This window comes from Rhipicephalus sanguineus, chromosome 2, assembly GCF_013339695.2.
Source record: "Rhipicephalus sanguineus isolate Rsan-2018 chromosome 2, BIME_Rsan_1.4, whole genome shotgun sequence".
NCBI lineage: Eukaryota > Metazoa > Arthropoda > Arachnida > Ixodida > Ixodidae > Rhipicephalus > Rhipicephalus sanguineus.
The window spans coordinates 57,626,658-57,648,386 of record NC_051177.1 but is presented as its reverse complement, the minus strand read 5'-3'; the positions used below and the strand labels follow the sequence as shown (position 1 = coordinate 57,648,386).

The following is a 21,729-nucleotide window of genomic DNA, read 5'->3' as shown; positions in this document are numbered from 1 at the left end:
ATATATATATATATTTTCCTCATTTCTCAAAAATCCACAGCCGGTGCTTTCATGACAACTCGTTTAATTTAGATGCGTTCGAGCATTCATTCAACGCAAGCGAAAATAAAAAGTCGAAAATGTCATGTCTGTATACCCGAAGGTCGCGGGATCGAATCCCGGCCGCGGCGGCCGCATTTTCGGTGGTGGCGAAAATGCTTGAGGCCCGTGTACTTAGATTTATGTGCACGTCAAAGAACCCCAGGTGGTCGAAATTTCCGGAGCTCACCTCTACGACGTCCCTCGTAATCATATCGTGGTTTCCGGACGTAACAATTATTCATCATTTAGGTACACGTCGTGCGGCACAGCTAGCGCAGTTGACTGGCAATTCTTGTAGCTTTCGTTGCACAGTGTAATAATTTATCGCGCCTTATGTACAACAAACATTTGGTTTTTCATAATTTCACGTATCTCTAGGTTGCACCGGCGTTGTTTATGCTTAGCTGATATATAGCGCTGGCGGTCTCTAAACGCCTTTTAGGGCGAACGAGATGCGTATAAGCTTTGCAAAGGGCGCTTTTTTTTTTTTTTTGTACCCAGGAATCCCAATAAAGATGGCGATATCAGCAACGTTTGATGTGCTTGCGCATTCCTCCGTTGTCTCTTGACACTATCTCTCGCTGTATTTGTTTGCTTGGATTTCCACACATCCACACCCGGCGCGGTGGTCTATGGTGAGTCAATGTTGACCCGAAAGTCGCAGGATCGAATCCCGGCCGCGCCGACTGCATTTTAGAAGGAGGCGAAGTGCTAGAGGCCCGTGTACTTAGATTTTGGTGCACGAAGAGCACCAGATGTTCCACTACGGTTTCCCTCATAATTATATCGTGGTTTTGGGATGTAAAACCCCAACAATAATTATTAGAAAACGTCCATGGCTGTACGTCATAGCGGTGTATACTGTATTCGTTGACGCGCGTGCGCGAACTCTACAATCAGGACGACCGCCCTGTGCGATATTCTGCAATACAGGCAGCGTTTGTTCTCCGAGAAAAACTAACCGTCTTTTAGCGTTTAGGGAGTCCTCGTGGACGCTTATTGTTTATGAGGAGCATGTTTCACTAAAGGCGATGCGGAACACGGACGAATAGTTCAAACTTGTATTCGTGCATCCTTTGACGCGGAAAAAAGAAAATAAAAAAAAAGAAGCTTCTTTCTTGTAAATTTCGACGCACAATCAGTTGCGCCGTTCAGCAGTCAGTTCCGCGGTATGCAGTGAAGATAAGCAGACATAGCTCACGCGCGCTCCACTGTTCTGACGCATACGTGGATCCATGACGTCACATGGGGTGCGAGGATTTCAAACTTAAATTCAATTTTATTCAACATTTTTCTTACAGAAAATGCGGAAAGAAAAATGCAAGGATAAGAGCGAAAAAAGCTGCTGTGTTTGCAGCGTGACGAAACTCCTGCCCCCTTTTGCTTTGCTTGGCTTTCGTTGTGAGGTCGCCTACCGCGCTCTTTATTATTATTTTTTTTTTCGAAATTACTGAGCTTCATGCACGGGATTTAACTGGGTTAGTTGGTGACATGTATATGCCCATCTTGACTCAGTTGAACATTTCTCTTCGACGTCACATTAAAGGGTTGTTTTGTTAGTTTCCTTGCTTCACAACATCACGTATATTTATGCTTGCTTCTTGGTCGGTCACCAACACAGCTGGAAAACGCCCACAAGACGTTCATCGAGCCCATCGAGCGGTTCCGCAAGGATCACATCGGCGAGGCCAAGGTGAGTGTTGTGCCAGGACATCTTGCGCGCGCGTTGTGCAACGACTCTGCTACGGTCGCGTGTACAAATTTAGCGAGCGCGGGACGCGCAGTGCTCAGCGGATGCACAGTGGTGCGCAACACGGCGTCGAGGTTCCGCCGATCTTCACGGTGACAGTTCATTGACGGCCGGACGCGCGTCGCTACAGCGCTGCATGGCTTCGCCAATTGAGATAACGTCAAAGGATCCATACGCGCGTAATGAATCTCAATTTAATTCTTGTTCAGAATTGCTACAGCTCATTCCCCGCTGTTTCACGGCGCATGCATTCGTAGCGGGGAACGAAGATGTTTGTAAGCCATCTTGAAAGTATTACTTTTCTGTGTTTGTTCCCATTCTAATATTTTACCTTCGTGGGTCAGGCTTTTGAAGCACAGCGCCTGCAGTTCGTAGACCTGCAAAGTCGAAATGATATATCATGATTTAACGGCTGGTTTGACGAGTTTAAAGGGGTCATGAACCACTTTTCCAAGTAATGATCTAATGGCCTCAGTATCGGAGTGTACTGCCTCCCGAATCGATTGCCGCAAAAATTTCTCGAATCCGTCAAGAATCAGCGGAGTTATGGGGGTTTGGCGCACGCTCCCAGCGCTTTCTCTCTTTTCTCGTGCCGACGAGCGCACTGGAAGCTAGACAGGGAGGGATGGCATGGGGGAAAGAAGTTACGCCAGCGCGCGTCATGAAACGCGATCGCTCTCCCGCTGTGATTCGCTTGCGCGAGTGCGGCTACCGTGTACTGAGGAGGGCGCCGGCAAGTGACGGCACCCCGCGGCAAGAAGCGCATCTGATCCGAACGCCGCTCTCGATTTACGTCGGCTATCGGCCAATAAGCGTGCTATGTCTCTGCGACGTACAGCGGACAGACGCCCCGCCCACCGACGAGAGTGAGAACCGGCCTCTGTTTGAAAAGAGGGTGCCTGGGGAAACGGCAACTTCGCGCTCCGCTTGTGGCCATTACGCGGCGCGCACGACTGTAATATTTGGCAGAGCAGTTCATAGCCGTGTCAGCTTTCCGCAGGATGTGTTTTTTCAATCAGCCCAAGGGGTGCTTCATGACCCCTTTAACAACGGAACTTAAAAATGCGGGGCAAAAGGGGAGACATTTTTCTCTTGTCTCCATGTTGTCCCATCCACTTTTTTTATGACTGACTGCGTGTCTCCTTTATGACTTGCTTTTTCGAACCGTGCGGTCAGTGAATGAACATCAGCAATTACACAGACGTAGAAATGACATTCGCTATTGTGTACTCTCTTCTGTGCGCTTCGCTTTTCTTTCTCCTTTTTTTTTTTTTCTATCGCGATGTGCGCGACACATTTCGCGAGGTCCTCCTTTGACGCGCCATTGTGCACGTTGGCACGTGGCTCCTCCCTTCATTGTGTGCAGGAGCGCAAGAAGAAGTTCGACAAGGAGACCGCCCGCTACTGCCAGTCGCTGGAGCGGTACCTGGGCCTCTCCGTCAAGAAGGGCGATGCGCACCAGAAAGAGGCGAGTCGTTGAATTCGCTAAAACCAGGCGCCCCGAGTCTGTTCTTCGTGTAACTGTGGGCATTGATGGACCGCGTGGTTACAGAGCGGACACTTATTTATATGACATCCGAGAAATCTGGAGCTTCCACGAAGTATGGGTGGCGAAGATAGCGGTCCACCGTTATGATCGTATACGGGTTCACGTGCGACAGTGGCGATTCTTTTCGTCCTGACAAATAAAAGAGACAGCAAGGAAAGGCAGGGAGGCTAACCAGATGCACGTCCGGTTTGCTACCCTGCGCCGGGGAAAGGGATGAAGGGGCGAAAAGAGAAACAGTAAGAAATAGAGAGTTTGGCGTTTGAAAAGAGTGTGACATGCCGGACAGACCGTATGGTGTCCCGAGTCGGCTATTAGCAAAATAGTCTATACCGCCCGGTTCACTGTTAAAAGGAACACACCGTTTGGTGTCTGCCGTCGGATATCGCTGAGGTATGTATAGTGCAAGAGCATCTTTTATGCGTGTAATGTCGTGTCTTACTATATAAGGAGATTTTTTTCGCCGATAGGAGTACGATATATTATTTCAATTCTGTTGCTTATATTGGTGGCCCGCTGTTCCCTTTAGTAGTTAATTGGGCAGTGTACAAGGGGTATAGTTGCTGTCATTTGATGAGTCGTGTACGTGTCTTCACCAGCTATATAGAAAGAGTGTCTGAAGGACAAGTCTGCCAAAGCAGGCGTGCTTGTAGCTCACTGGAGTGTTGTTCAGCAAACAACTGATTTAGGTTCTACGACGGCGCGATGACGTAGGGGACTTCTCCTGTAGAATTAGACGGTGGAAACAAGTACCTACCGCGCACCAGGGTTTGTTTGTTTGTTTGTTTGTTTGTTTGTTTGTTTGTTTGTTTGTTTGTTTGTTTGTGTGTGTGTGGGGGGGGGGGTGAATGAGTGCGCGCGCGCGCGGGAAGGAAGGGGCGAGGTTGGATGGGCGCCGCCGCTGGAGGCCAACTTTGACTTCTTGTCGAACGTACACCTCAAAGTTATAGGTTTTGTAAAGAAGAGTGGCCTCAGCGGCATTGCTCTGCGCTTGAGCGGCATCACCATCGGCATGAGCTCGTGGTTGCTCTGGGACGCAAGACATCAGAGAGTTGACGAGCGACCTCGGCGCGTATGAACTCCTGAATCTTCGACAGCAGAGGAGCGTGGTCGTCTCCGATGCCAAGACTGGCGAGAGAGTCGTCAGGCACCGAAGGACGTCTGGTGTGAAGACGTTGCCGTCGTAACTCGTCGTAACTCGTCGTAACTCTGGCATAATTCTGTCAGTTCGACGACAGAGCGGGGACTCTTCGACAGTAACATTTGGAAAGCGTCGTCCTCAATGCCCTTCATGATATGTTTGATTTTTTCCTCTTCGGACATCGACGCGTTCACCCGCTTGCAAAGGTCAAGGATGTCCTCGATGTAGCTGGTGAAGTTCTCACCAAGCTGTTGGGATCGAGTGCGCAAGCGTTGTTCTGCGCGGAGTTTTCGTACCTCGGGCCGACCGAAAACCTGGGTGAGGCTGGTCTTGAAAACCGACCACGTAGGAAGGTCAGCTTCGTGGTTTATGAACCACAGTTTGGCCACGTCCGACAGATAAAAAGAAACGTAGCTCAACTTGGAGTCATCGTCCCACTTGTTGTGAACACTCCCGCGCTCGTATGTGGAGATCCAATCGTCCACGTCCTTGTCGTCAGTGCCCGAGAAGATGGGGGGATCTCGCAGACGCAAGGAACCGGCGCAAAGTAGAGTGGGCGGTGCCGTTGGAGGACTTGGATGAGTGGCACTTGCGTCGTTGGGCATGATGGGGGGTAGGGTGCGATTCCGAAGTTCCAGGGCGATCGAAACCGAGCAGCCTCCACCTACGCTCCGCGACTTCATCCAAGACCAGGTCGCGCAAGCTATTCCGCCAGCCCATGAACCGCCGCCAGTCACTGCACCACTCACGTATGCAGAAGCCGTTGCCCGACCTCTTCACCAGACACTCCAGCCACCACCTATGTATCCACCACCGACCTTTTCACCGCCCCCTATGCCGATGCCACACCGGCCGCCTTTTCCGACCCCCCGGCCCCAGCTAGGAGCCTACTCCAACCCATGGCGGACCTACGATGACCGTCCCATCTGTTTCGCTTGTGGTGGTGTTGGCCACGTGGCGCGTTATTGCCGTCGTCGCACAGCTTCTCCTCCAAACATTCCACGAATGCCGTCTTTCGCTCCTCAGTTTTCCTCTGCGCCTTCCAGCAATCCGTCCTCTTCATTTGGCCCTGACCCTGATCGCTCCTTCGCACCAACCCGCCGCTCACCATCTCCACGTCGTCGCTCGCTTTCTCCGATGCGTCGACGCACCGGACCCACCGAGCAGGAAAACTGATGGCCGCAGTTCCCGAGGCACGAACTGCGTCCCCGTCGCCATGCACAAGTCCTCGCCCCTCTCCAGCCAACGTAATTGAAGTGTCTGTCGATGGTACCGTCGTCATGGCACTTGTCGACACAGGCGCCGCTGTATCCGTAATTTCCGCCCAGCTGTGCCGCGAACTCCGAAAAGTTCTGACGCCATTATCCGACCTGTCGCTTCGAACGGCGAACGCGCAAAGCATAACACCTCTCGCGGCCTGCACCTCACGAGTCGTCATCCAAGGACTTGTGTATACCGTGGAATTTGTTGTGCTGCACTCGTGTTCCCATGACGTTATATTAGGCTGGGACTTCCTTGCGAATAATAACGCCGTCATTGACTGCTGTCGCGCCGAACTCGAGCTTTCTGCACTTCCAGACGTTGATGCTGTCGAAACCCCCCTTCCGTGTTATAAACTGTGCGTATCCGACGACACCACCGTGCCTCCGAGTTCTTCCATGCTTGTGCCTGTGTCGTGCGCCGCTATTTCAGATGGCGATGTTCTCTTTACGCCCTCTGACCTCTTCATTCACCGCAAGTGTTCTCCACTGCCCGTCGCTCTCCTTACTCTCCACAGTGGCGCAACGAAGACGCTCGTTCACAACACACTGGCGTGGCCCTTACATTTGTTCCATGGTGAATGCCTTGGTCGCGTACAGCCGACCGGCACCGTTTATATTTTTCACGCTCCGGCTACTTCAGTTTCTACGGACATCAGCGCACTCACTTCTGACCCTGCTGTTGATCAGCCACTCCCTGACGCTTTCCATCGCTCCATCGATGCCGCAACGTCTTCTTCAGAACGAAGCCAGCTGATCACCCTACTGCAGAAGTTTCGCGCTTCTTTTGACAGCCATGCTTCTGGTCTCGGTCGCACATCGACCATTTCTCACACGATTGACACAGGAGGCCATGCGCCTCTACGGCAACGTCCCTATCGAGTCTCGGCGTCGGAGCGCCGTGTTATTGACGATCAGGTTGCTGACATGCTCCAGCGAGGTATTGTGCAACCTTCCAACAGTCCTTGGGCGTCACCGGTCGTTCTTGTTAAGAAGAAGGATGGTTCCATTCGCTTCTGTGTCGACTACCGACGTTTAAACAAGATAACCCGGAAGGACGTTTATCCCTTACCGCGAATCGACGATGCCCTCGACTGTCTACAGGGAGCGGAATACTTTTCTTCGCTGGATTTGCGATCTGGGTACTGGCAAGTTCCCATGGAAGCATCTGATCGCGCGAAAACAGCATTTGTCACACCTGACGGATTATACGAATTTACTGTCATGCCTTTTGGCCTATGCAATGCCCCAGCCACTTTTGAGAGGATGATGGACACTATTTTACGAGGCCTCAAGTGGAACACCTGTTTATGCTACCTCGACGACATAGTTGTCTTTTCCACCGATTTCAACACCCATTTAAGTCGTCTCGAGCGCGTTCTCACGTGCCTCACTGACGCAGGACTTCAGCTCAACCTAAAAAAATGTCGTTTCGGCGCCCGACAGCTCACCATTCTTGGACACGTCGTATCGCGGGATGGCATCCTTCCAGACCCAGCCAAGCTTCGCGCAGTCGCCGATTTTCCTAAACCGAAGAACCTCAAGGAGCTCCGAAGCTTTGTCGGCTTGTCATCGTACTTCAGACGCTTCATTCGAAATTTCGCCTCCATATGTGCGCCCCTGACAGACCTACTTAGCGGCGACAAGGACCTTTCCGCTTGGTCACCAGCCTGCGACGACGCCTTCACCAAATTACGCCGTCTGCTAACTTCGCCGCCCATCCTCCGCCACTTCGATCCTACCGCTCCGACGGAGGTCCACACTGATGCCAGCGGCGTCGGACTTGGCGCTGTGCTCGCGCAACGAAAAACAGGGTTTCATGAATATGTCGTCGCCTACGCGAGCCGAACTCTGACGAAAGCCGAGGCTAACTACTCAGTTACCGAGAAAGAGTGTTTAGCCATTATTTGGGCCCTTGGAAAATTCCGCCCTTACCTGTATGGTCACGCATTTGACGTCGTCACTGACCACCACGCCCTTTGTTGGCTATCCACTCTTAAGGACCCCTCTGGACGACTTGCTCGCTGGGCCCTCAAACTTCAGGAGTACGACATCCGCGTTATTTACAGATCCTGTCGCAAGCACACGGACGCTGACGCCCTTTCCCGCTCACCGGTATCGGATGACGGTGCTTGCCTATCTGTCCTTAAGCCTGCACTTGTATTTCCCGCCCTACGCAACATGACGGCGGAGCAACGGAAGGATCCCTGGATCAGTGCCCTCATTGGCATCCTTTCTGATCCCGTCACCTCTTCGCCATCTCGTGCTCTCCGTCGCCAGGCTACCAACTTTTGCATTCGGGATGACCTTCTTTATCGACGCAACCACCTTTCCGACGGTCGCAAGTGGCTTCTTGTGATACCCCGCACCTCCACCAGTTGCTAAGAGGTTTATTGGCAAAGAATATGGCAAGAACAAGCAGCGGTCAGCAGCGTTCGGCCAAGCGCAGCAACCACGAGCTCATGCCGATGGTGATGCCGCTCAAGCGCAGAGCAATGCCGCTGAGGCCACTCTTCTTCTTTACAGTTTATTAAATAATGCATCAGCAATGATGACATCCAGAAAACGCTATAATACGAACTTTCGGAAAATGCGATTTCCCCGACGGTCCATCGGTTTCCCCGATGTTCTCGGTAAACTGAACGAGACACAATATTTACTGCGTGCGCGGCAAGGTATGCGCATGGAAGCGGTCAGCCCGATAGACGTTTTATTGAAGCCATTTCTCGACGGTTAAAGCATGCGTATAAGTCAACCGGAAACAGATGTCTCGGAAGGTGCGCGCGTTCTGAAATCCTAAACATTACTCTCGGCCTGCCATTTTCGCGTTTAATAAGCGATGGTTGCAAGTTCCCGTTTGTGGCAACGTTGCTGCCTTCCTATGCGCCTATACGTTTTGGTGCGACGAAGAACGCGCGACGTTAAAATGCTAACGTCAGCGCCGCCGCCTGGCCTTCGGCGCGCCTGCGGTTTCGATTTAAGCGTGGCGGCGTCGCTATCGGCGCCGGCGTCGTTCGAGGGTAGCGTCGGAACGCTATCGACTGCCGCTCCGCGTAGCGGTCCCTTAGCGTAACGCGACGGTTGAAGCGAAATAAACAAGTTGAGCCACAAAAAAAAAAAGTGAACGTTTCCGTTTCAAGCCAGGATCGAAAGATGAAGGCCGCCTTCCCCGCATCGCTCCGGCGTCAGGCGGGGAAGTAAGCTTCGGCGGGGCGCGAAACCCCGCACGCCGCGTTTCGCGCGCTCTCGCGATGGCGTGGTGGAGTCCCACGATCTGCTGCGGCCGTCGCATGGCGTCAGCCTCCGCTGTTGCGCGACGAAGGTAAGTGGGTGTCGCCTGTTCGACGCTCGCGCGCCTTCACAGCTGTGAAAAGGGAGCGGCGGGGTGACCTGCGTTAGAGCTTCCATTTTTGGAGCGTCGCCCTTTCGCGCGTTTCGTTTGATTATGGGCGTCTATAATGCGGGCGGCAGCGTGTCTCTCCTCGCGCCTCTTATCTCTGCCGTTTGTATCGCTTACGACGGTATTCTGCGTTGCGTTGGCTGTTTTAGAGGGTCTGAAGTCAGTGTATAGGTGCGAGCTCCCCCCCCCCCCCTTCGCGCTCCCACGTTTTCGTGGCCTTGACACCTAGCGTTGGAAGGACAGCGCTCCGCCTCGCTTTCGGGCGTGATGACCGAGCTTTATTTAGACTTCGCCGGGCTCGCGCATTCACCAAATAGTGCTTGCGTATGTCTATATGCCCACTGCTTCCGATATGGCGCGTGACCGGACTTCGTTGCTCGAGTAACGGCCTTGCGTTGACGTTTCGGAGTGGTGCGAAATGTTGAAACATACGCGTGGCGAGAATTCGCTGCGCGTTATAAATTGAACAGCTTGAGGATGCTTAAGGAAGTGCCTTTTTGCTAAACGAATACATTCCAGTCTCCAAATATATACAACGTTATCGAACTTATGTCACCAGGACATAGGTCGGCAAAAAAATGTGGAGCTCACTCAGATTCACTCAAGAAATATATTTTGAGCTTAGGCCTCACTCACACTCAGGCTCGCCAAATTTTTCCTCAACCAGACCCACTCGGTCTGAAACTCGCCAAAGTTTTACTCACTCGGGCTCACTCAGACAAAGGCTCGATCTGAGTGAGTGAATCGACTCACGAGTGAATTTGCCGACCTGTGCACCAGGAGGGTACAATAAGCAAGGCACTCTGTTTACTTTATTTGACCCCAGTGTTACTCTTTAAAGATGACAACTCGGTTTTTCAGTGAATGATATTGCTCTTTTTTTTTGTCTTTTTTTAAATCTTGCAGGTATTTGCGGTGCTTGAAATGGAGAAGATCCACTTCTTCAAAGCATCTCTAGAATATGTACTGCTCCTTCAGAAAGTTCAAGAGCGCAAGAAGACAGAGTTCGTTGAAACGGTCAGTTTGTCGTGACTGATCACATCGCGTGCATGCTGTAGTCATCTTGTCAATGCTCGGGTATCAATTGTTTGTTCTTCTCTTGATTGCCAGATACTGAGGTTTATGTATGGCTGGCTGACCTTCTATCATCAAGGTTTGTACTGCATTGTTTTTGCTTTAAGTCATGCTAGTTTTGTTGTTGGTTTGGTCTTGATTGCCTAATGCATAGTTGTTTAATGAAATTTTCAAGCAGAAAGTTGCTTTGACGATTACTGCATGACATATTGCTGCTTCTAGTTAAGGCTTCTTGCTGCTTTGTGGATACATTCACCAACGTAATGTGTTTTAATTTAACGGGCCTATGATCAACATTAATTTTGTCTTCCTCCTCTTCGTCCCTTCATTTGACGTCGGCAGTTACAATGCCTCTTTAGTGAGCAAGGATTTCCATATTGTTAAATTTGCATGTGTGTTTGCACGTATGATTACCCGCATCATATTCGGGTATCTTATAAACTGTATCATTTGGAGGACTGAATAGCCTTTTACACTTGTTTCACTGACACCACTTCAGGCCATGAGGTAGCCAAGGAATTCAACAGCTTCAACACAGACCTGCAAGTCCGACTCCAAAAGGTGAGCTAGCATTGAAAAATGCCCTTTGCTTTTTGACATAGTTAAGCAAAAATAAGTTGGTGCAATATTAAGTGCGATTTGGCTCTTACATAGATCCTGCAGTCACTTTTAAGTGCTGCCAGTTGTATTGTGATTGCATCTCGCCTACGAAAATACAGAATACTGAAACTTTGGTGTACGCAAACAGAAGCTTATTGAATTAGAAATTCCAAAATACAGACAAAAGGGAAAAAAATCTAATTCAAGACAAATTTTGGTTGCTTTAATTGTTTCCTAATTCACATATAAATTAGAGTTATTTCATACATTCAAATGCTACATTGTTACACACATGCATCCTGTTGTCATTGCCGACAAAACGAGTTCTTCCTCTGACTTTCAGGCATAAGCATGACCATTACACTATCCAAGCATGTGAGTCAAGGCTCACATGGACACTGTTATTGCTACTCCTTAACTAAGGATCCACATGAACTTGGCAATAAGTAAAATGGCTCCAAAATAACAGTTAACATGCTCCTTTTACATTCAATGAGAATGTGGCACCACTTTGCTTCTCATGTCTTAAGAATACTCAAGGTTCACTCTTTGTTTCTGTCTTTACATACACAGACAAGCCTGTTTCCTAAAGGGCTGTGTTTTCTTCAGAATGAGTAATGCCACTAGCAGTGAAACAAAAGACCCTGTTGTGGTGTTATCTGCAAACCTTGTGATGTTTCTGTTCACATAATCTAGTAACCCTAGGGCCACAGACATGTGAATGTTTCCTGGACTACATGAACGCACTTTGGTGGCTAGGCATTTGCGTTCAGGATCTCTCTGTTGTGTCTGTAGCATGTGGCGCACATGTAGAACTTGTGCGCCATGTGATTTTGTGATTTTTGAAAGGCAGTTTAAGACACAACCCAGAAAGGAGGGACCATGAAACACAAGGCTGGTCCCTCTTTTTTTAAGTTAAGCGTCTATGTTTATTGTTTCTTTCAAAATGTGCATGTCAGCCAATTAACCCAAGTATTGACCTTCTTATGTTAACATGCCTTCTTGTCCTTGTCCCATGGATAACTGCAGACAAGGGAGAACTTTGAAGCAACACACAATGAAGCAGAACACTTGATGAAGAAAATGTTGGAGGTGCGTACAACGGTAATGCTCGCTGCTTCATCCATCCCATCTCATGCACATTGCTTTAGATGCACTGCCTTGTGGTTTGTCTTGATGAAGTGTGAGTTTTGAGCCAACTTTATTCTTAATCATTTTTGCTTTTTGCCTGCATGTCATGTCATATCACAATTTTCTCCCCTTCATCTATTATGTTTTTTTTCCCACTTCACAGATGCACAAAATGCCATTTATTGTGATTGCAGTCACAGCCCACTGTGCATTCAGGAAAGAATCCAATCATATCCCCATAATATAATCAGATTATTTATAACTCAAACTTCTGTAGGAACTAAAGCTCTGTGGTTTTTGTTTATGCATCGGATTTCAATTTTTTTATTACAATGATACTGAAAATGTGTTCTTCATAACAACATCCTGAATGATGAGAAGCAGTTCTGGTGGCCTTTTACATGCAAAACACAGTTTCATGGCCATTAAGCTTTATCTCTTTACAAGATATTATTGCAGTTTACTAATCTTTTCTGTATTATCTCAGCCAGTTGTACAACCACCAGATGTTTTCATTTACCTCTGTATTAACTGACCATAAAATGAAGATCTTAAGTTAAAGAGGAAAACATAGTTAAAGCTTACTGCATTGAAGTACATAGTAGCTTGCACAAGTAAGAATCTTGCACAGTGTAGAACTGCCATTTTGCACCATGCATATGTAATAGTTCAGCAATCCTGTTCATCTTGTACATCTTTCATTTTGCCCAAATGCACGATTTCACCTCATGCTAAGCTTTTTCTTTCTTTTTTTTGTCAATATTTTACTTCTTTTTGTTCTTGCATGCTGGTGACAGTTTGATGTTATACAGGCTTTCTTTTTTTTTTTATCCACTGCATGATTTTAAGAACGTTTCATTTTCGGCATTGCTCTGCACAAAGCATTCTCAAATAATGTGTGCTGAAAACAAAATGGATCATTAAGTCTCCTTCCTACTTGATTACAGTACTGCTGAATGATCGGGATATGCCGATGTTTTCATTGAAACAACTGTCCCATTTTGCTATAAACACCTATATTTTAATTACAATGTCAGAAAAATCAACCAAGTAATTTAATCTCTCTGTTGCCTTCAGTCACCAGAACGCACACTTAACAGATAATGAGGTGTACAACAGTAAAAGAATGGGTTCTGAAGTAAGGGGAACGCAGTCAAGGTTCAATTTATGCATCATAAATCCATATCAGACTGACCGCATTGAACTTCTACTAAGTAAAGATTGCCAAACTGTTGCATGTATCACTGTAGTTAGAAAATCTGCTGTGGTAGGATCAGTTCAGTTTGACACAGGACAGGTGAGATTGGAGACCACTCAAAGATTCCTTTTTGTCCTGCAGTGCACTAAAACATAGCAGCCGAGCCCTCCTGATTTGCATTACGCTTGAGTATGTGCTCGTGCTGTCACGATCATGCATGCAAATGCCTGTTAGGGACATAAAGCAAATGTACCTAGGTGTGCATTTTCGTGTGTGCATGTGTTCTTTTTTCTTTTGTTCTTTTTGGCTCGTGCACTTGGCCTGCTGTGTGGAACCCTCCTGACCCCTCCCTCAGAAGCCCCAGGACTCTGGTTGCCTAAACAAAATGTACACTAGGCAAGGTTACCTCTTCCTCATGGAGAAAAGTGAGTCCTTCGTTATGTCTGCACTGATGTTGCTGCTAAGGCAGTGCCACTGTTTCAGTGAGGGGTCCAGCTAAGGTTACCTACCGAATTTGTGTCTGCAATTGCCCTTGCGTTTTGCCGGTACTCTTGTCCTATTTTTAGGCACGGAAAGGAGAAGGATATGCCTAATATTTAGTGTGTAAGAGGTGAGCTATATTGTCTTGATACGCTGATCAACTAATATACTACACTAGCATAAAGCTTACATTTTCTATTGAGCGAATAGTCAAATATCCAGTAGCACTTCTTCACATGCAAAGCATCAAAAGGAGTGTGCGATGTACATGCTTTGGTGTAGGTGGTTGTTCCTACCATCAAGTGTCAGCACTGGAGAAGATGGTGTTTACAAAACAACCGTGTTGCAGTTGTTCCTTGCTAATGTTTTACGCTTACAGGTCATGCCATTAAGCTCTTTAAAAGGGCTGCTGACTTGTTACAATAACACGGTACTTCGCTGCAGCAGGGATGTAGCCTGTAAGCATGAAAGCTGCCCCAGAGCATTTAACCGGTGGTCTTTTAACGTAACAGAACTCCTACCAGAGGAATTGAATTTTAACAGGGCTGGTATAAAACGGGGAGTCATTGAGATCAAGAATTTGACAAGTATAACACCATTAAAGAAAAAAATGCATCGAAAAATGCATAAAGTATGTAGCAGACACATAAAAGTATGTACATCTATAATTTCATGTGTCACAGAAGGCAAGGTGTGTGTTAACTTTTTTAATGCCTACACACACTCTAAAATATACCTTCACTCATTGAGCTCGAGTATATCCTGATGGCTTAAAAAGAAAAAAAAAAACTTGTGTTTTCTTTTTTTTTTCCAATGCAGGACACATTACAACAATATGGAACAAGCATTACTGCCAGTACCAGAAAGAAAACCGCAAGTTCACCATGATCCCATACTCTCAGACAGTAGGCAAGATTGTAAGTACTCACTTTTTGTTTCATTGCTACTCTGAGCAGCACGTCATTTCTCTATAGAGCCAATGAATTTGCTAAGTTGGTAAAGTTCAGGTACTTGCTTCACTAATGGTGCATCATCCAGTTTGTGTTAATTAGCATCTTCGTTTGCATGCCAATTTTTACTTTGCGTTCACTTTCTGTTTTGTGGTGTTTCAGACAACAACAGACACCTTCTGCCTCAAAGAATGCATCAGGTAACACACTGCACTTTTTGTTTTAACAGACATTAATTGTTTTAATGTGGAATTTGCCTAGAACACTTTCACGAGAGGTATTGGTTTACCTTTTTATTGGGTGTGCGACTTTGAAATTCTCATTGTACTTTTCTTATAAATACATTGATTTAAGCCAATGAAACTGTTTTAATTCAATAAAAAATACACATTATAGGGGAAACATTAATCAAGGAACACAGCAGTGTTTGTACCTTTAGCAAGCCAAAAATCACAAAACCATCACACTGATGTGTAATGGTTTTGTGACTTTTGGCTTGCTAGAGGTTTTTGATGGTTTTTGTTATTCACAAAAGCCATCACATGTTAGTGTTGTGTATCTATCCTTTGTCTGCACATAATTGCAGTTATTGGTGCGTCGATAAATCAGAAATGTTCACAGGTAGGAAGGGGCTAGCCAGACTAAGCAATGGCAACCAGAAGCCTGCTCAAGGGGGCTCAGAGATCACATGCAGCACTTGGCTGTCTGTAAAACACAAAATCAAGACAAGCAATTTGTATCAGCATCATGTGCTTTGGCAAAGCTAACTGATAAGTGCAAGTGCCTTATTTCTTCATTTTCCGTTTAATAACCATAGCTACATTCAAGATGCTTGGAAAACCTTAGTCTAACTAGTAACTAACTTAGAGGTAATGGGAGCTGGTCTTCCTACCCAAGTGGGTATGGAACAACAAACTGAAGGTTAGATCACATCTAACCCCATAGTTTTCAACCTTTTACATGCTGTTGTGTAAATGACTATTAATATTTGCCACAACTTAAAGCCTATTTATGAACTGTGCATCCTCATTGCATGTATTCTGCTGGATCAGCAGCTAAGGTATCCTGCTAAGCACATCACCACAGGACATTTCTTAACTGCATTTCAATGGGGGCAGAATGAAAAATGTATGTATGCATGCGTAGATCCCGGTGAATCTTGATTAACAATGTCAGGTTATCAAAATTAATCCAGAGCGCCCCAATCGCAGCATCTGGTAATTGCCATTTCTTTATGTCAGCCCTGTTATTTCTGTGTGAATACTATTGGAGATAACATGAAATTATAAAAATGATTATAGAATGTATTGATCAGGAACATGTTGATGATGTTGCTAAAGGATTAAAGTTTTACATAGAAACTCGTCAGGACCTTTGTTGGAGAAAGGGTCATTTTTATTAGGTTCCTCTTATCATTTCCTTGAAGTGCTTTTTGGATGTTGTGCCCAGCAATGTTCAGTTTGGTGTTGCACGTGTTCTTTGCACTGTTCTGTTTAGACGGATGAATGACAGCATAGACAAGCGGTTCTGCTTTGACCTGACAGCATCAGATCGTCCCGGCTTGACATACACATTCCAGGCGCTGAGCGAAGACGACTGTAAACAGTGGCTCAATGCCATGGATGGCAGGGAACCTGTGAGTTGCCTGTCTTTTGTTCCACCTGAACAAAGCTAGAAAGGCTAAGAATCTAGGTAACAGCGGTGAGGGTAATATCAAAGTATACAATCATCTTATACACCAGTCCAATAGCCATAATTAGTGGCACTTTTGAGTGAGCGCACTTCAGCACACGAAGGTTCACTTTGGCAGTGCCCTGCTAGACAGGAAAGGAAATAGAACCTTGGCTTTGATGTTGATGGGCAGACCAATATGCACGTAACAGGAGGTATTCACTGTTTTAGGCAATCTTGCAAAGTAATGCTGTGTTAGTATGCACAGTACTTACTGCATATGCGATTTGCATAAAAGCATAGGCAGCATGTGCCACAACTGTTGCTCTGACGTAATTTTGCGGCTGTTCGCTTTTACGTGCTTCTTGTGGAAGTGATTTCGTACGTGTTGTTGGCTGGAGACTATGCCTTATTTTGTTCTTGCAGACGACTGCACCACCAGGACGAGCTGCACGGCAGGAAGGATGTGAGTGGCACTATCTTTTTTTGTTTGTTTGTTTATGTAGAAAAGTACAATAAATCGATTGATTAACCTTGCCCAGGGATTTCGTATGAAAGTCAGCTGTGCAAGTTTGCTGATAGACATTTTATGCAAGTACAGCTTTTCCATTATAGTTTTGCTGGCTTGTAGCATTTTTGACATTGGTGCCATGCATTGACCACAGGTCGCTAGACTGTTAACAGATAACTTTAGAGGAATTGTTAGTCAGACCCGGCTGCTTCGCGTTGCGAAGCACCGGTATGTCATGCTTATTGAATGCACACATTTGTGATTTTAGTTCTGCTGATGCTAAATTGCATGTTTTGATCTTAAAAAAAGAACACGGTATCAAAGCTCACTGTGATGTGAAAGCTGCTCCTGCTGTCAAAACACAGCCAGTCCATGTATCGACTATGCACACATCAGCTAAATTTTGCTGTGCATATTGTCTCCTCAGTAACAGAAGCCAAGCCTCAGAAATGGCTCACAAAAGGGACTAAACTTGTCTCTAAGCCGTTCATTGAAAAATTTGTCAATCTTATAAACACATAGTCTAAGGACAATATTCATTTCAATCGGCAAATGCAGAAAATGGAGGAAGAATCTGGGAGATCACTGTAGTGTGGTGAAAGTGCTGGTGTATCTTTTTAAAGTCATCATTCAATGCAATGTATAGTAAATAGATCGGAAAATTAAATGAAGCATCTGCTTTGTAGTTCTATGTGTTTTGTCAATCAATATGCTAAGAAGAATTTATTTCATACTTATACAAACCATTCATGGGGTAGGTAAACCATTATGTTCTAATAATTTACCTCATCAAACATTAACTTATTCCTCAGCTGCTATCTTCAATGTAACTGGGGTTACCATTGTAAGGACTGTATTTCGAGGATTGCTTGTGGTTACCAAATAGGAAAATCTAATGAAACTCTTTCTAACTGTTGCTTGCAGGCCTGCTAGATGAAACTGGCTTTGCCTTTGTTCGTGACTGCATTGAAGCTATAGAGGCAAGGGGCTTGGAGGATCAGGGCCTCTATCGAATCGTGGGCGTCAATTCAAAGGTCACCAAGCTCACACAGATGGCATTTGGTGAGACTTGTTCTCTGCTAGCTTAAATACCTTGCTGGAAATCATTGAGTATCGGGGTGTCATGTATGTGCACATAAAGAAAAAGGAAGACTAATGCAAATTCCACACTGGCACTGTAACTTTGGTTTTGATTACGTTTGGCAGAGGGGTGACATAACTTTCGCCAGTCCCAATAACCACTTCAACATTTCCTTCGTTTATGTAATAATTACTGTGAAATCCTCATGCTTGCCTTCTTAACTGGCCTCGCACCAGGTTGTTTGGTCAATGCAGTCAGGCAAGTGTGTAAAGCAACAAGTCTGAAGATTGTGTCTGGCAAAACATCTTAACAATTTTGGAGGGGCATATCTCCTCCTTCTACTCAGGAGAAATGACGTTGCAAGAAAAGCATTTCAATGTCACACTTATTTCACCTTACAGAATGCACGTAGCCAACAGCAGTACAAACTACTTGAGGATTTCCGTGAAACACCGAGTGCAGGAAGGCACCTCTCTAAATCAATGTGCATTGCAGCAGGCAAAGAAGGGAAGCAGAACAGGGAGGGCTGTTACTCCTTCATGTGGGACCTTGGCTTCTTTGATAGAGAAAGCAGGAGAGAGTTGCTGCAGTAGGAACGTTGACTTGTTTCCCAACACCATGGCCTTGGAGAATTTCATTTGCTCCAAACTCGGCTACCATTGTGACCATGTGAAACTATTAGTTACTCTACTTATATGCATTTAGTAAAGGAGCTCATATCCTTAGAAAGGTAGCAGTTAGGGCTAGTTAGTACCACATGATCTATATCATAATAGCACGTAAGCACAACAAAAGACAAGAGGGGACACCGACAGGTGCTAACTTTCAGCTGAGCTTTATCGTGAAATGAAGTGCTTGTCGGTGTCCCTTTTTGTCTTTTATTGTGTTTCCACGCTATTATGCTATAGATCATTTCCTTCTTGCTACTCGCTTTCCTCCTCTCTTTTTAGTTGGTGAATCGTGCTTTTTACAGCACGCAGTACACTAGACTGACAACATGACCTGCAGCTTGGTCCGCCTTTCAGTTCATTCTATGCATTACTGCTTTTGCTTTTTTTTTTTCAATGCGCAGACCCAAAACGGACAGAAAACCCTGATTTTATGAACTCTGAGGAGTGGGAGATCAAAACAATTACGAGTGCGCTCAAGAATTATTTCAGGTAAGTTATCACAATGCCTGCTATGCATGTGCCAGATTCGTAGAGTAGACATGCCCGCTTTTGCATGTTTAGCTGAGCAGATGGCTCTGCCAATGCTTAACATTGTAGATTTTTGTACACTGGGGGCTTTTAGCAGGAGTAAACTGTCATTGAGGTAATATTAAAATCAGTTCAGTCTAGACCAGTTACAGGCTGTACTCAGAAATGTGCAAACATTTAGATGTCCTTTTTGATTTTTTAGTGAATGCTCTGGTCTAAATTCCACGACAAACAGGAAGCTTTTCAACTCGCACCATTAGTAAGCAGCGAAATTAAGTCTTCATACAATCCAAAGAATACTCTGCATACTACAAGATCTTCATCTGCCAACACACTTGTTTGTTGAAGGCTGTGATAGCTGATTTTTTGGTTCTAGTAACAGTGTTGTCATCGTGATAAGTTTTGCATATTTCCATTATTGGAGCTTAAAAAAAGCCACTAGTGAGGCAGGGACAGTGATCTTTCAAACATGCCTTTGCAGTTAAATGTTGTCCTTTCATATACTAGAGCAGATATCTTTGTCTCTATTGAAATGTAGCAAGCAAACTTTTGCTGGGAACAGGCTAGGAACGTTATACAACTTATTTAGATTGATGTAAGGATCTATATGTAGTGTAGTGCTGCTGTAACAATATTAATTAAGAACAGTAATGCTGCTTCGGTCTTTATTTCATTGAGGCCTTTATCCCTGAGATGGGTTGTTCTGAGAGCTGTTGCACTAATGCTATTCTTTATTTTTTAATGCAAATTATCACACAGAACTCATTTGCAAAATTATCACGCAGTGTCAATATACACTCCGTACTAGTATGTTGTTCTCCCTTAGTGACATAAAGGGCTGTGACCTGCTGCTTTGTAATCTTATTCCCTTTGCCTCCGGCTGACATTTGCAAAAGTTTGAATACGGTGATGCATTCTTGAATGCCAGGGCAGTGCCGCAAATTAAGCATCGTGTGATACGCCCCCCATAGCGAATAATTTCCTGTGCCTCCTTTCAGAAACCTGCCTGAGCCACTGATGACGTTTCGTTTGCACACTGCCTTTATTAGCGCAGCGAGTAAGTCCCCTTGCCCTGCATTAACAAACCCGCTTGCTGGCTGCACGTGGCTCAATCCATGCCTGCATTGTGCAGCATTGTGCTCCAGCGAGTGAGCATAACAGCAAAATGTCGCCCTCACAGGCTACATTCTCTGATGTAGTGTTTCTCAAACTTTAGTCTGTGGCCTCCCAGAAGCTATTGGGACACTTTGCAAAGAGGACCAGTCTCAAAAGCATCCCAGCATTGTTTGTAAGAAGTATATGATTTATATGATTATATGATATGATGAAACCATGATTTATATGATTATATGATATGATAAGGCCATTATTTATATATAGGTCTAATTTTTTAAATTTGGTGCAGCATTCTCCATTGCTGTCAAGCTGCAGCGCACTTCAACAGAGTTGGGCTTGTTACTTTGCACTAAGCACAACAAAATAGCACACAAGAATCAAAAAGGAACACACACTAACCCCTACTACTATAGTAATGAATCGAAATAAAATGAAAACTTGGTGTAGTTAGTTTTATTGTGCTTAATGTCGTATTCAGTAGCACTTTATTTCCCTTTTTTCGTTGTCTCATTTCATTTCACTTCTTACTATCATGCTTAGTCTCAAGCAGTCATGATTGAATGTTGAGTGTGCAGAATGGAAATTGTTTCTAGAGCTTTGCATTGTACTGACAGTTATAGCAAGTTGTTTCCAGAAGCATACATATGGTGTTATACACCACAGTTACGCATGCTGAACCCCGCTTCCTTTATGTATTCAGGGGCAGGCTTTATGTGCAGAAGTATTCGGCATTGTGCTATCAGCTGTTACTGTCCTAAAACAATGCCATTCATTGAAAAGCATGCATAGGAAGTACAAGTACAGTATCTGTGAATAGCCCATGACAAAAGGTTTGAGAAGCATTATTCTTTTCAAACAATCGTAAGCCTTGAACACATTGATACTGCAGTTATTTCTTGTTATCGTTCTGGCTACACCAGTTATGGATGTAGCTGCGGAAAATGCTTCAGTGCGTTTGTCAGCATACTTAGTTGCGCCATATGTTAACAATTTATTATGCCCGAAACAGTGTGATGCTGTGCAACGATGCCTGTTGCTACTCTGAGGCTGGCTTGCATGCTTTTTGCGGTCAAGTTTGAGATTGCTTACTCACAGTAAACCTAATTTGTTTGCTCTTCAACTGAAGAAGAAAATTTAATTTCAACATTTATTTTCCCATATACTAGTAATAAACCTATGACTGTGAAACTTAATAACGATAAAGTTCGCAAGGAATAATTTTTCAAACTGACATAATTTTTTTTTTTGGTGTCCCTTCAAAGGGAGTCTGTTGTATTCCTTGTTGTCTGTGTTTCACGCTCAAGTTCCGCACCTGACATCCTGTTCTCTTCAACTCGGTTTTAGAGCAAGAAAACAAGGCCAAGAGGACAGCAGCTATAGAAGAGTTAGTCTCTCAGCTGCCACCCGACAACCAACGCATGGCTGCGCTCTTGATACGGCACTTGCAGAAGTAAGCATGGCTGGGCTTACCAGTTCTGTTCTCAGGCTTGGCTCCTGCATATGAAGCAAATAATGGCACACTCTAGATCAGTGGACTGTCC

At 45.5% G+C, this 21,729-nt stretch overlaps 1 protein-coding gene across 6 annotated transcripts in view; it reads left to right on the top strand.

Annotated features, from left to right (window-relative positions):
- The window catches only part of LOC119383018 (rho GTPase-activating protein Graf), a 58,515-nt gene that overhangs the window by 18,792 nt on the left and 17,994 nt on the right, over positions 1 to 21,729 (top strand). For 3 of the 6 annotated variants that reach the window (XM_037650982.2, XM_037650980.2, XM_049412386.1), the window contains exons 4-18: positions 1,703 to 1,774; positions 3,198 to 3,299; positions 10,084 to 10,194; positions 10,288 to 10,330; positions 10,751 to 10,812; positions 11,881 to 11,955; positions 13,536 to 13,605; positions 14,480 to 14,577; positions 14,773 to 14,810; positions 16,108 to 16,246; positions 16,708 to 16,747; positions 17,717 to 17,854; positions 18,946 to 19,033; positions 20,071 to 20,129; positions 21,533 to 21,638. In XM_037650982.2, the coding sequence (XP_037506910.1) occupies positions 1,703 to 1,774; positions 3,198 to 3,299; positions 10,084 to 10,194; positions 10,288 to 10,330; positions 10,751 to 10,812; positions 11,881 to 11,955; positions 13,536 to 13,605; positions 14,480 to 14,577; positions 14,773 to 14,810; positions 16,108 to 16,246; positions 16,708 to 16,747; positions 17,717 to 17,854; positions 18,946 to 19,033; positions 20,071 to 20,129; positions 21,533 to 21,638 (1,241 nt within the window). The remainder of the gene's footprint in view (positions 1 to 1,702; positions 1,775 to 3,197; positions 3,300 to 10,083; positions 10,195 to 10,287; positions 10,331 to 10,750; positions 10,813 to 11,880; positions 11,956 to 13,535; positions 13,606 to 14,479; positions 14,578 to 14,772; positions 14,811 to 16,107; positions 16,247 to 16,707; positions 16,748 to 17,716; positions 17,855 to 18,945; positions 19,034 to 20,070; positions 20,130 to 21,532; positions 21,639 to 21,729) is intronic. The other 3 variants (XM_037650984.2, XM_049412385.1, XM_037650983.2) reach the window with 3 other exon arrangements.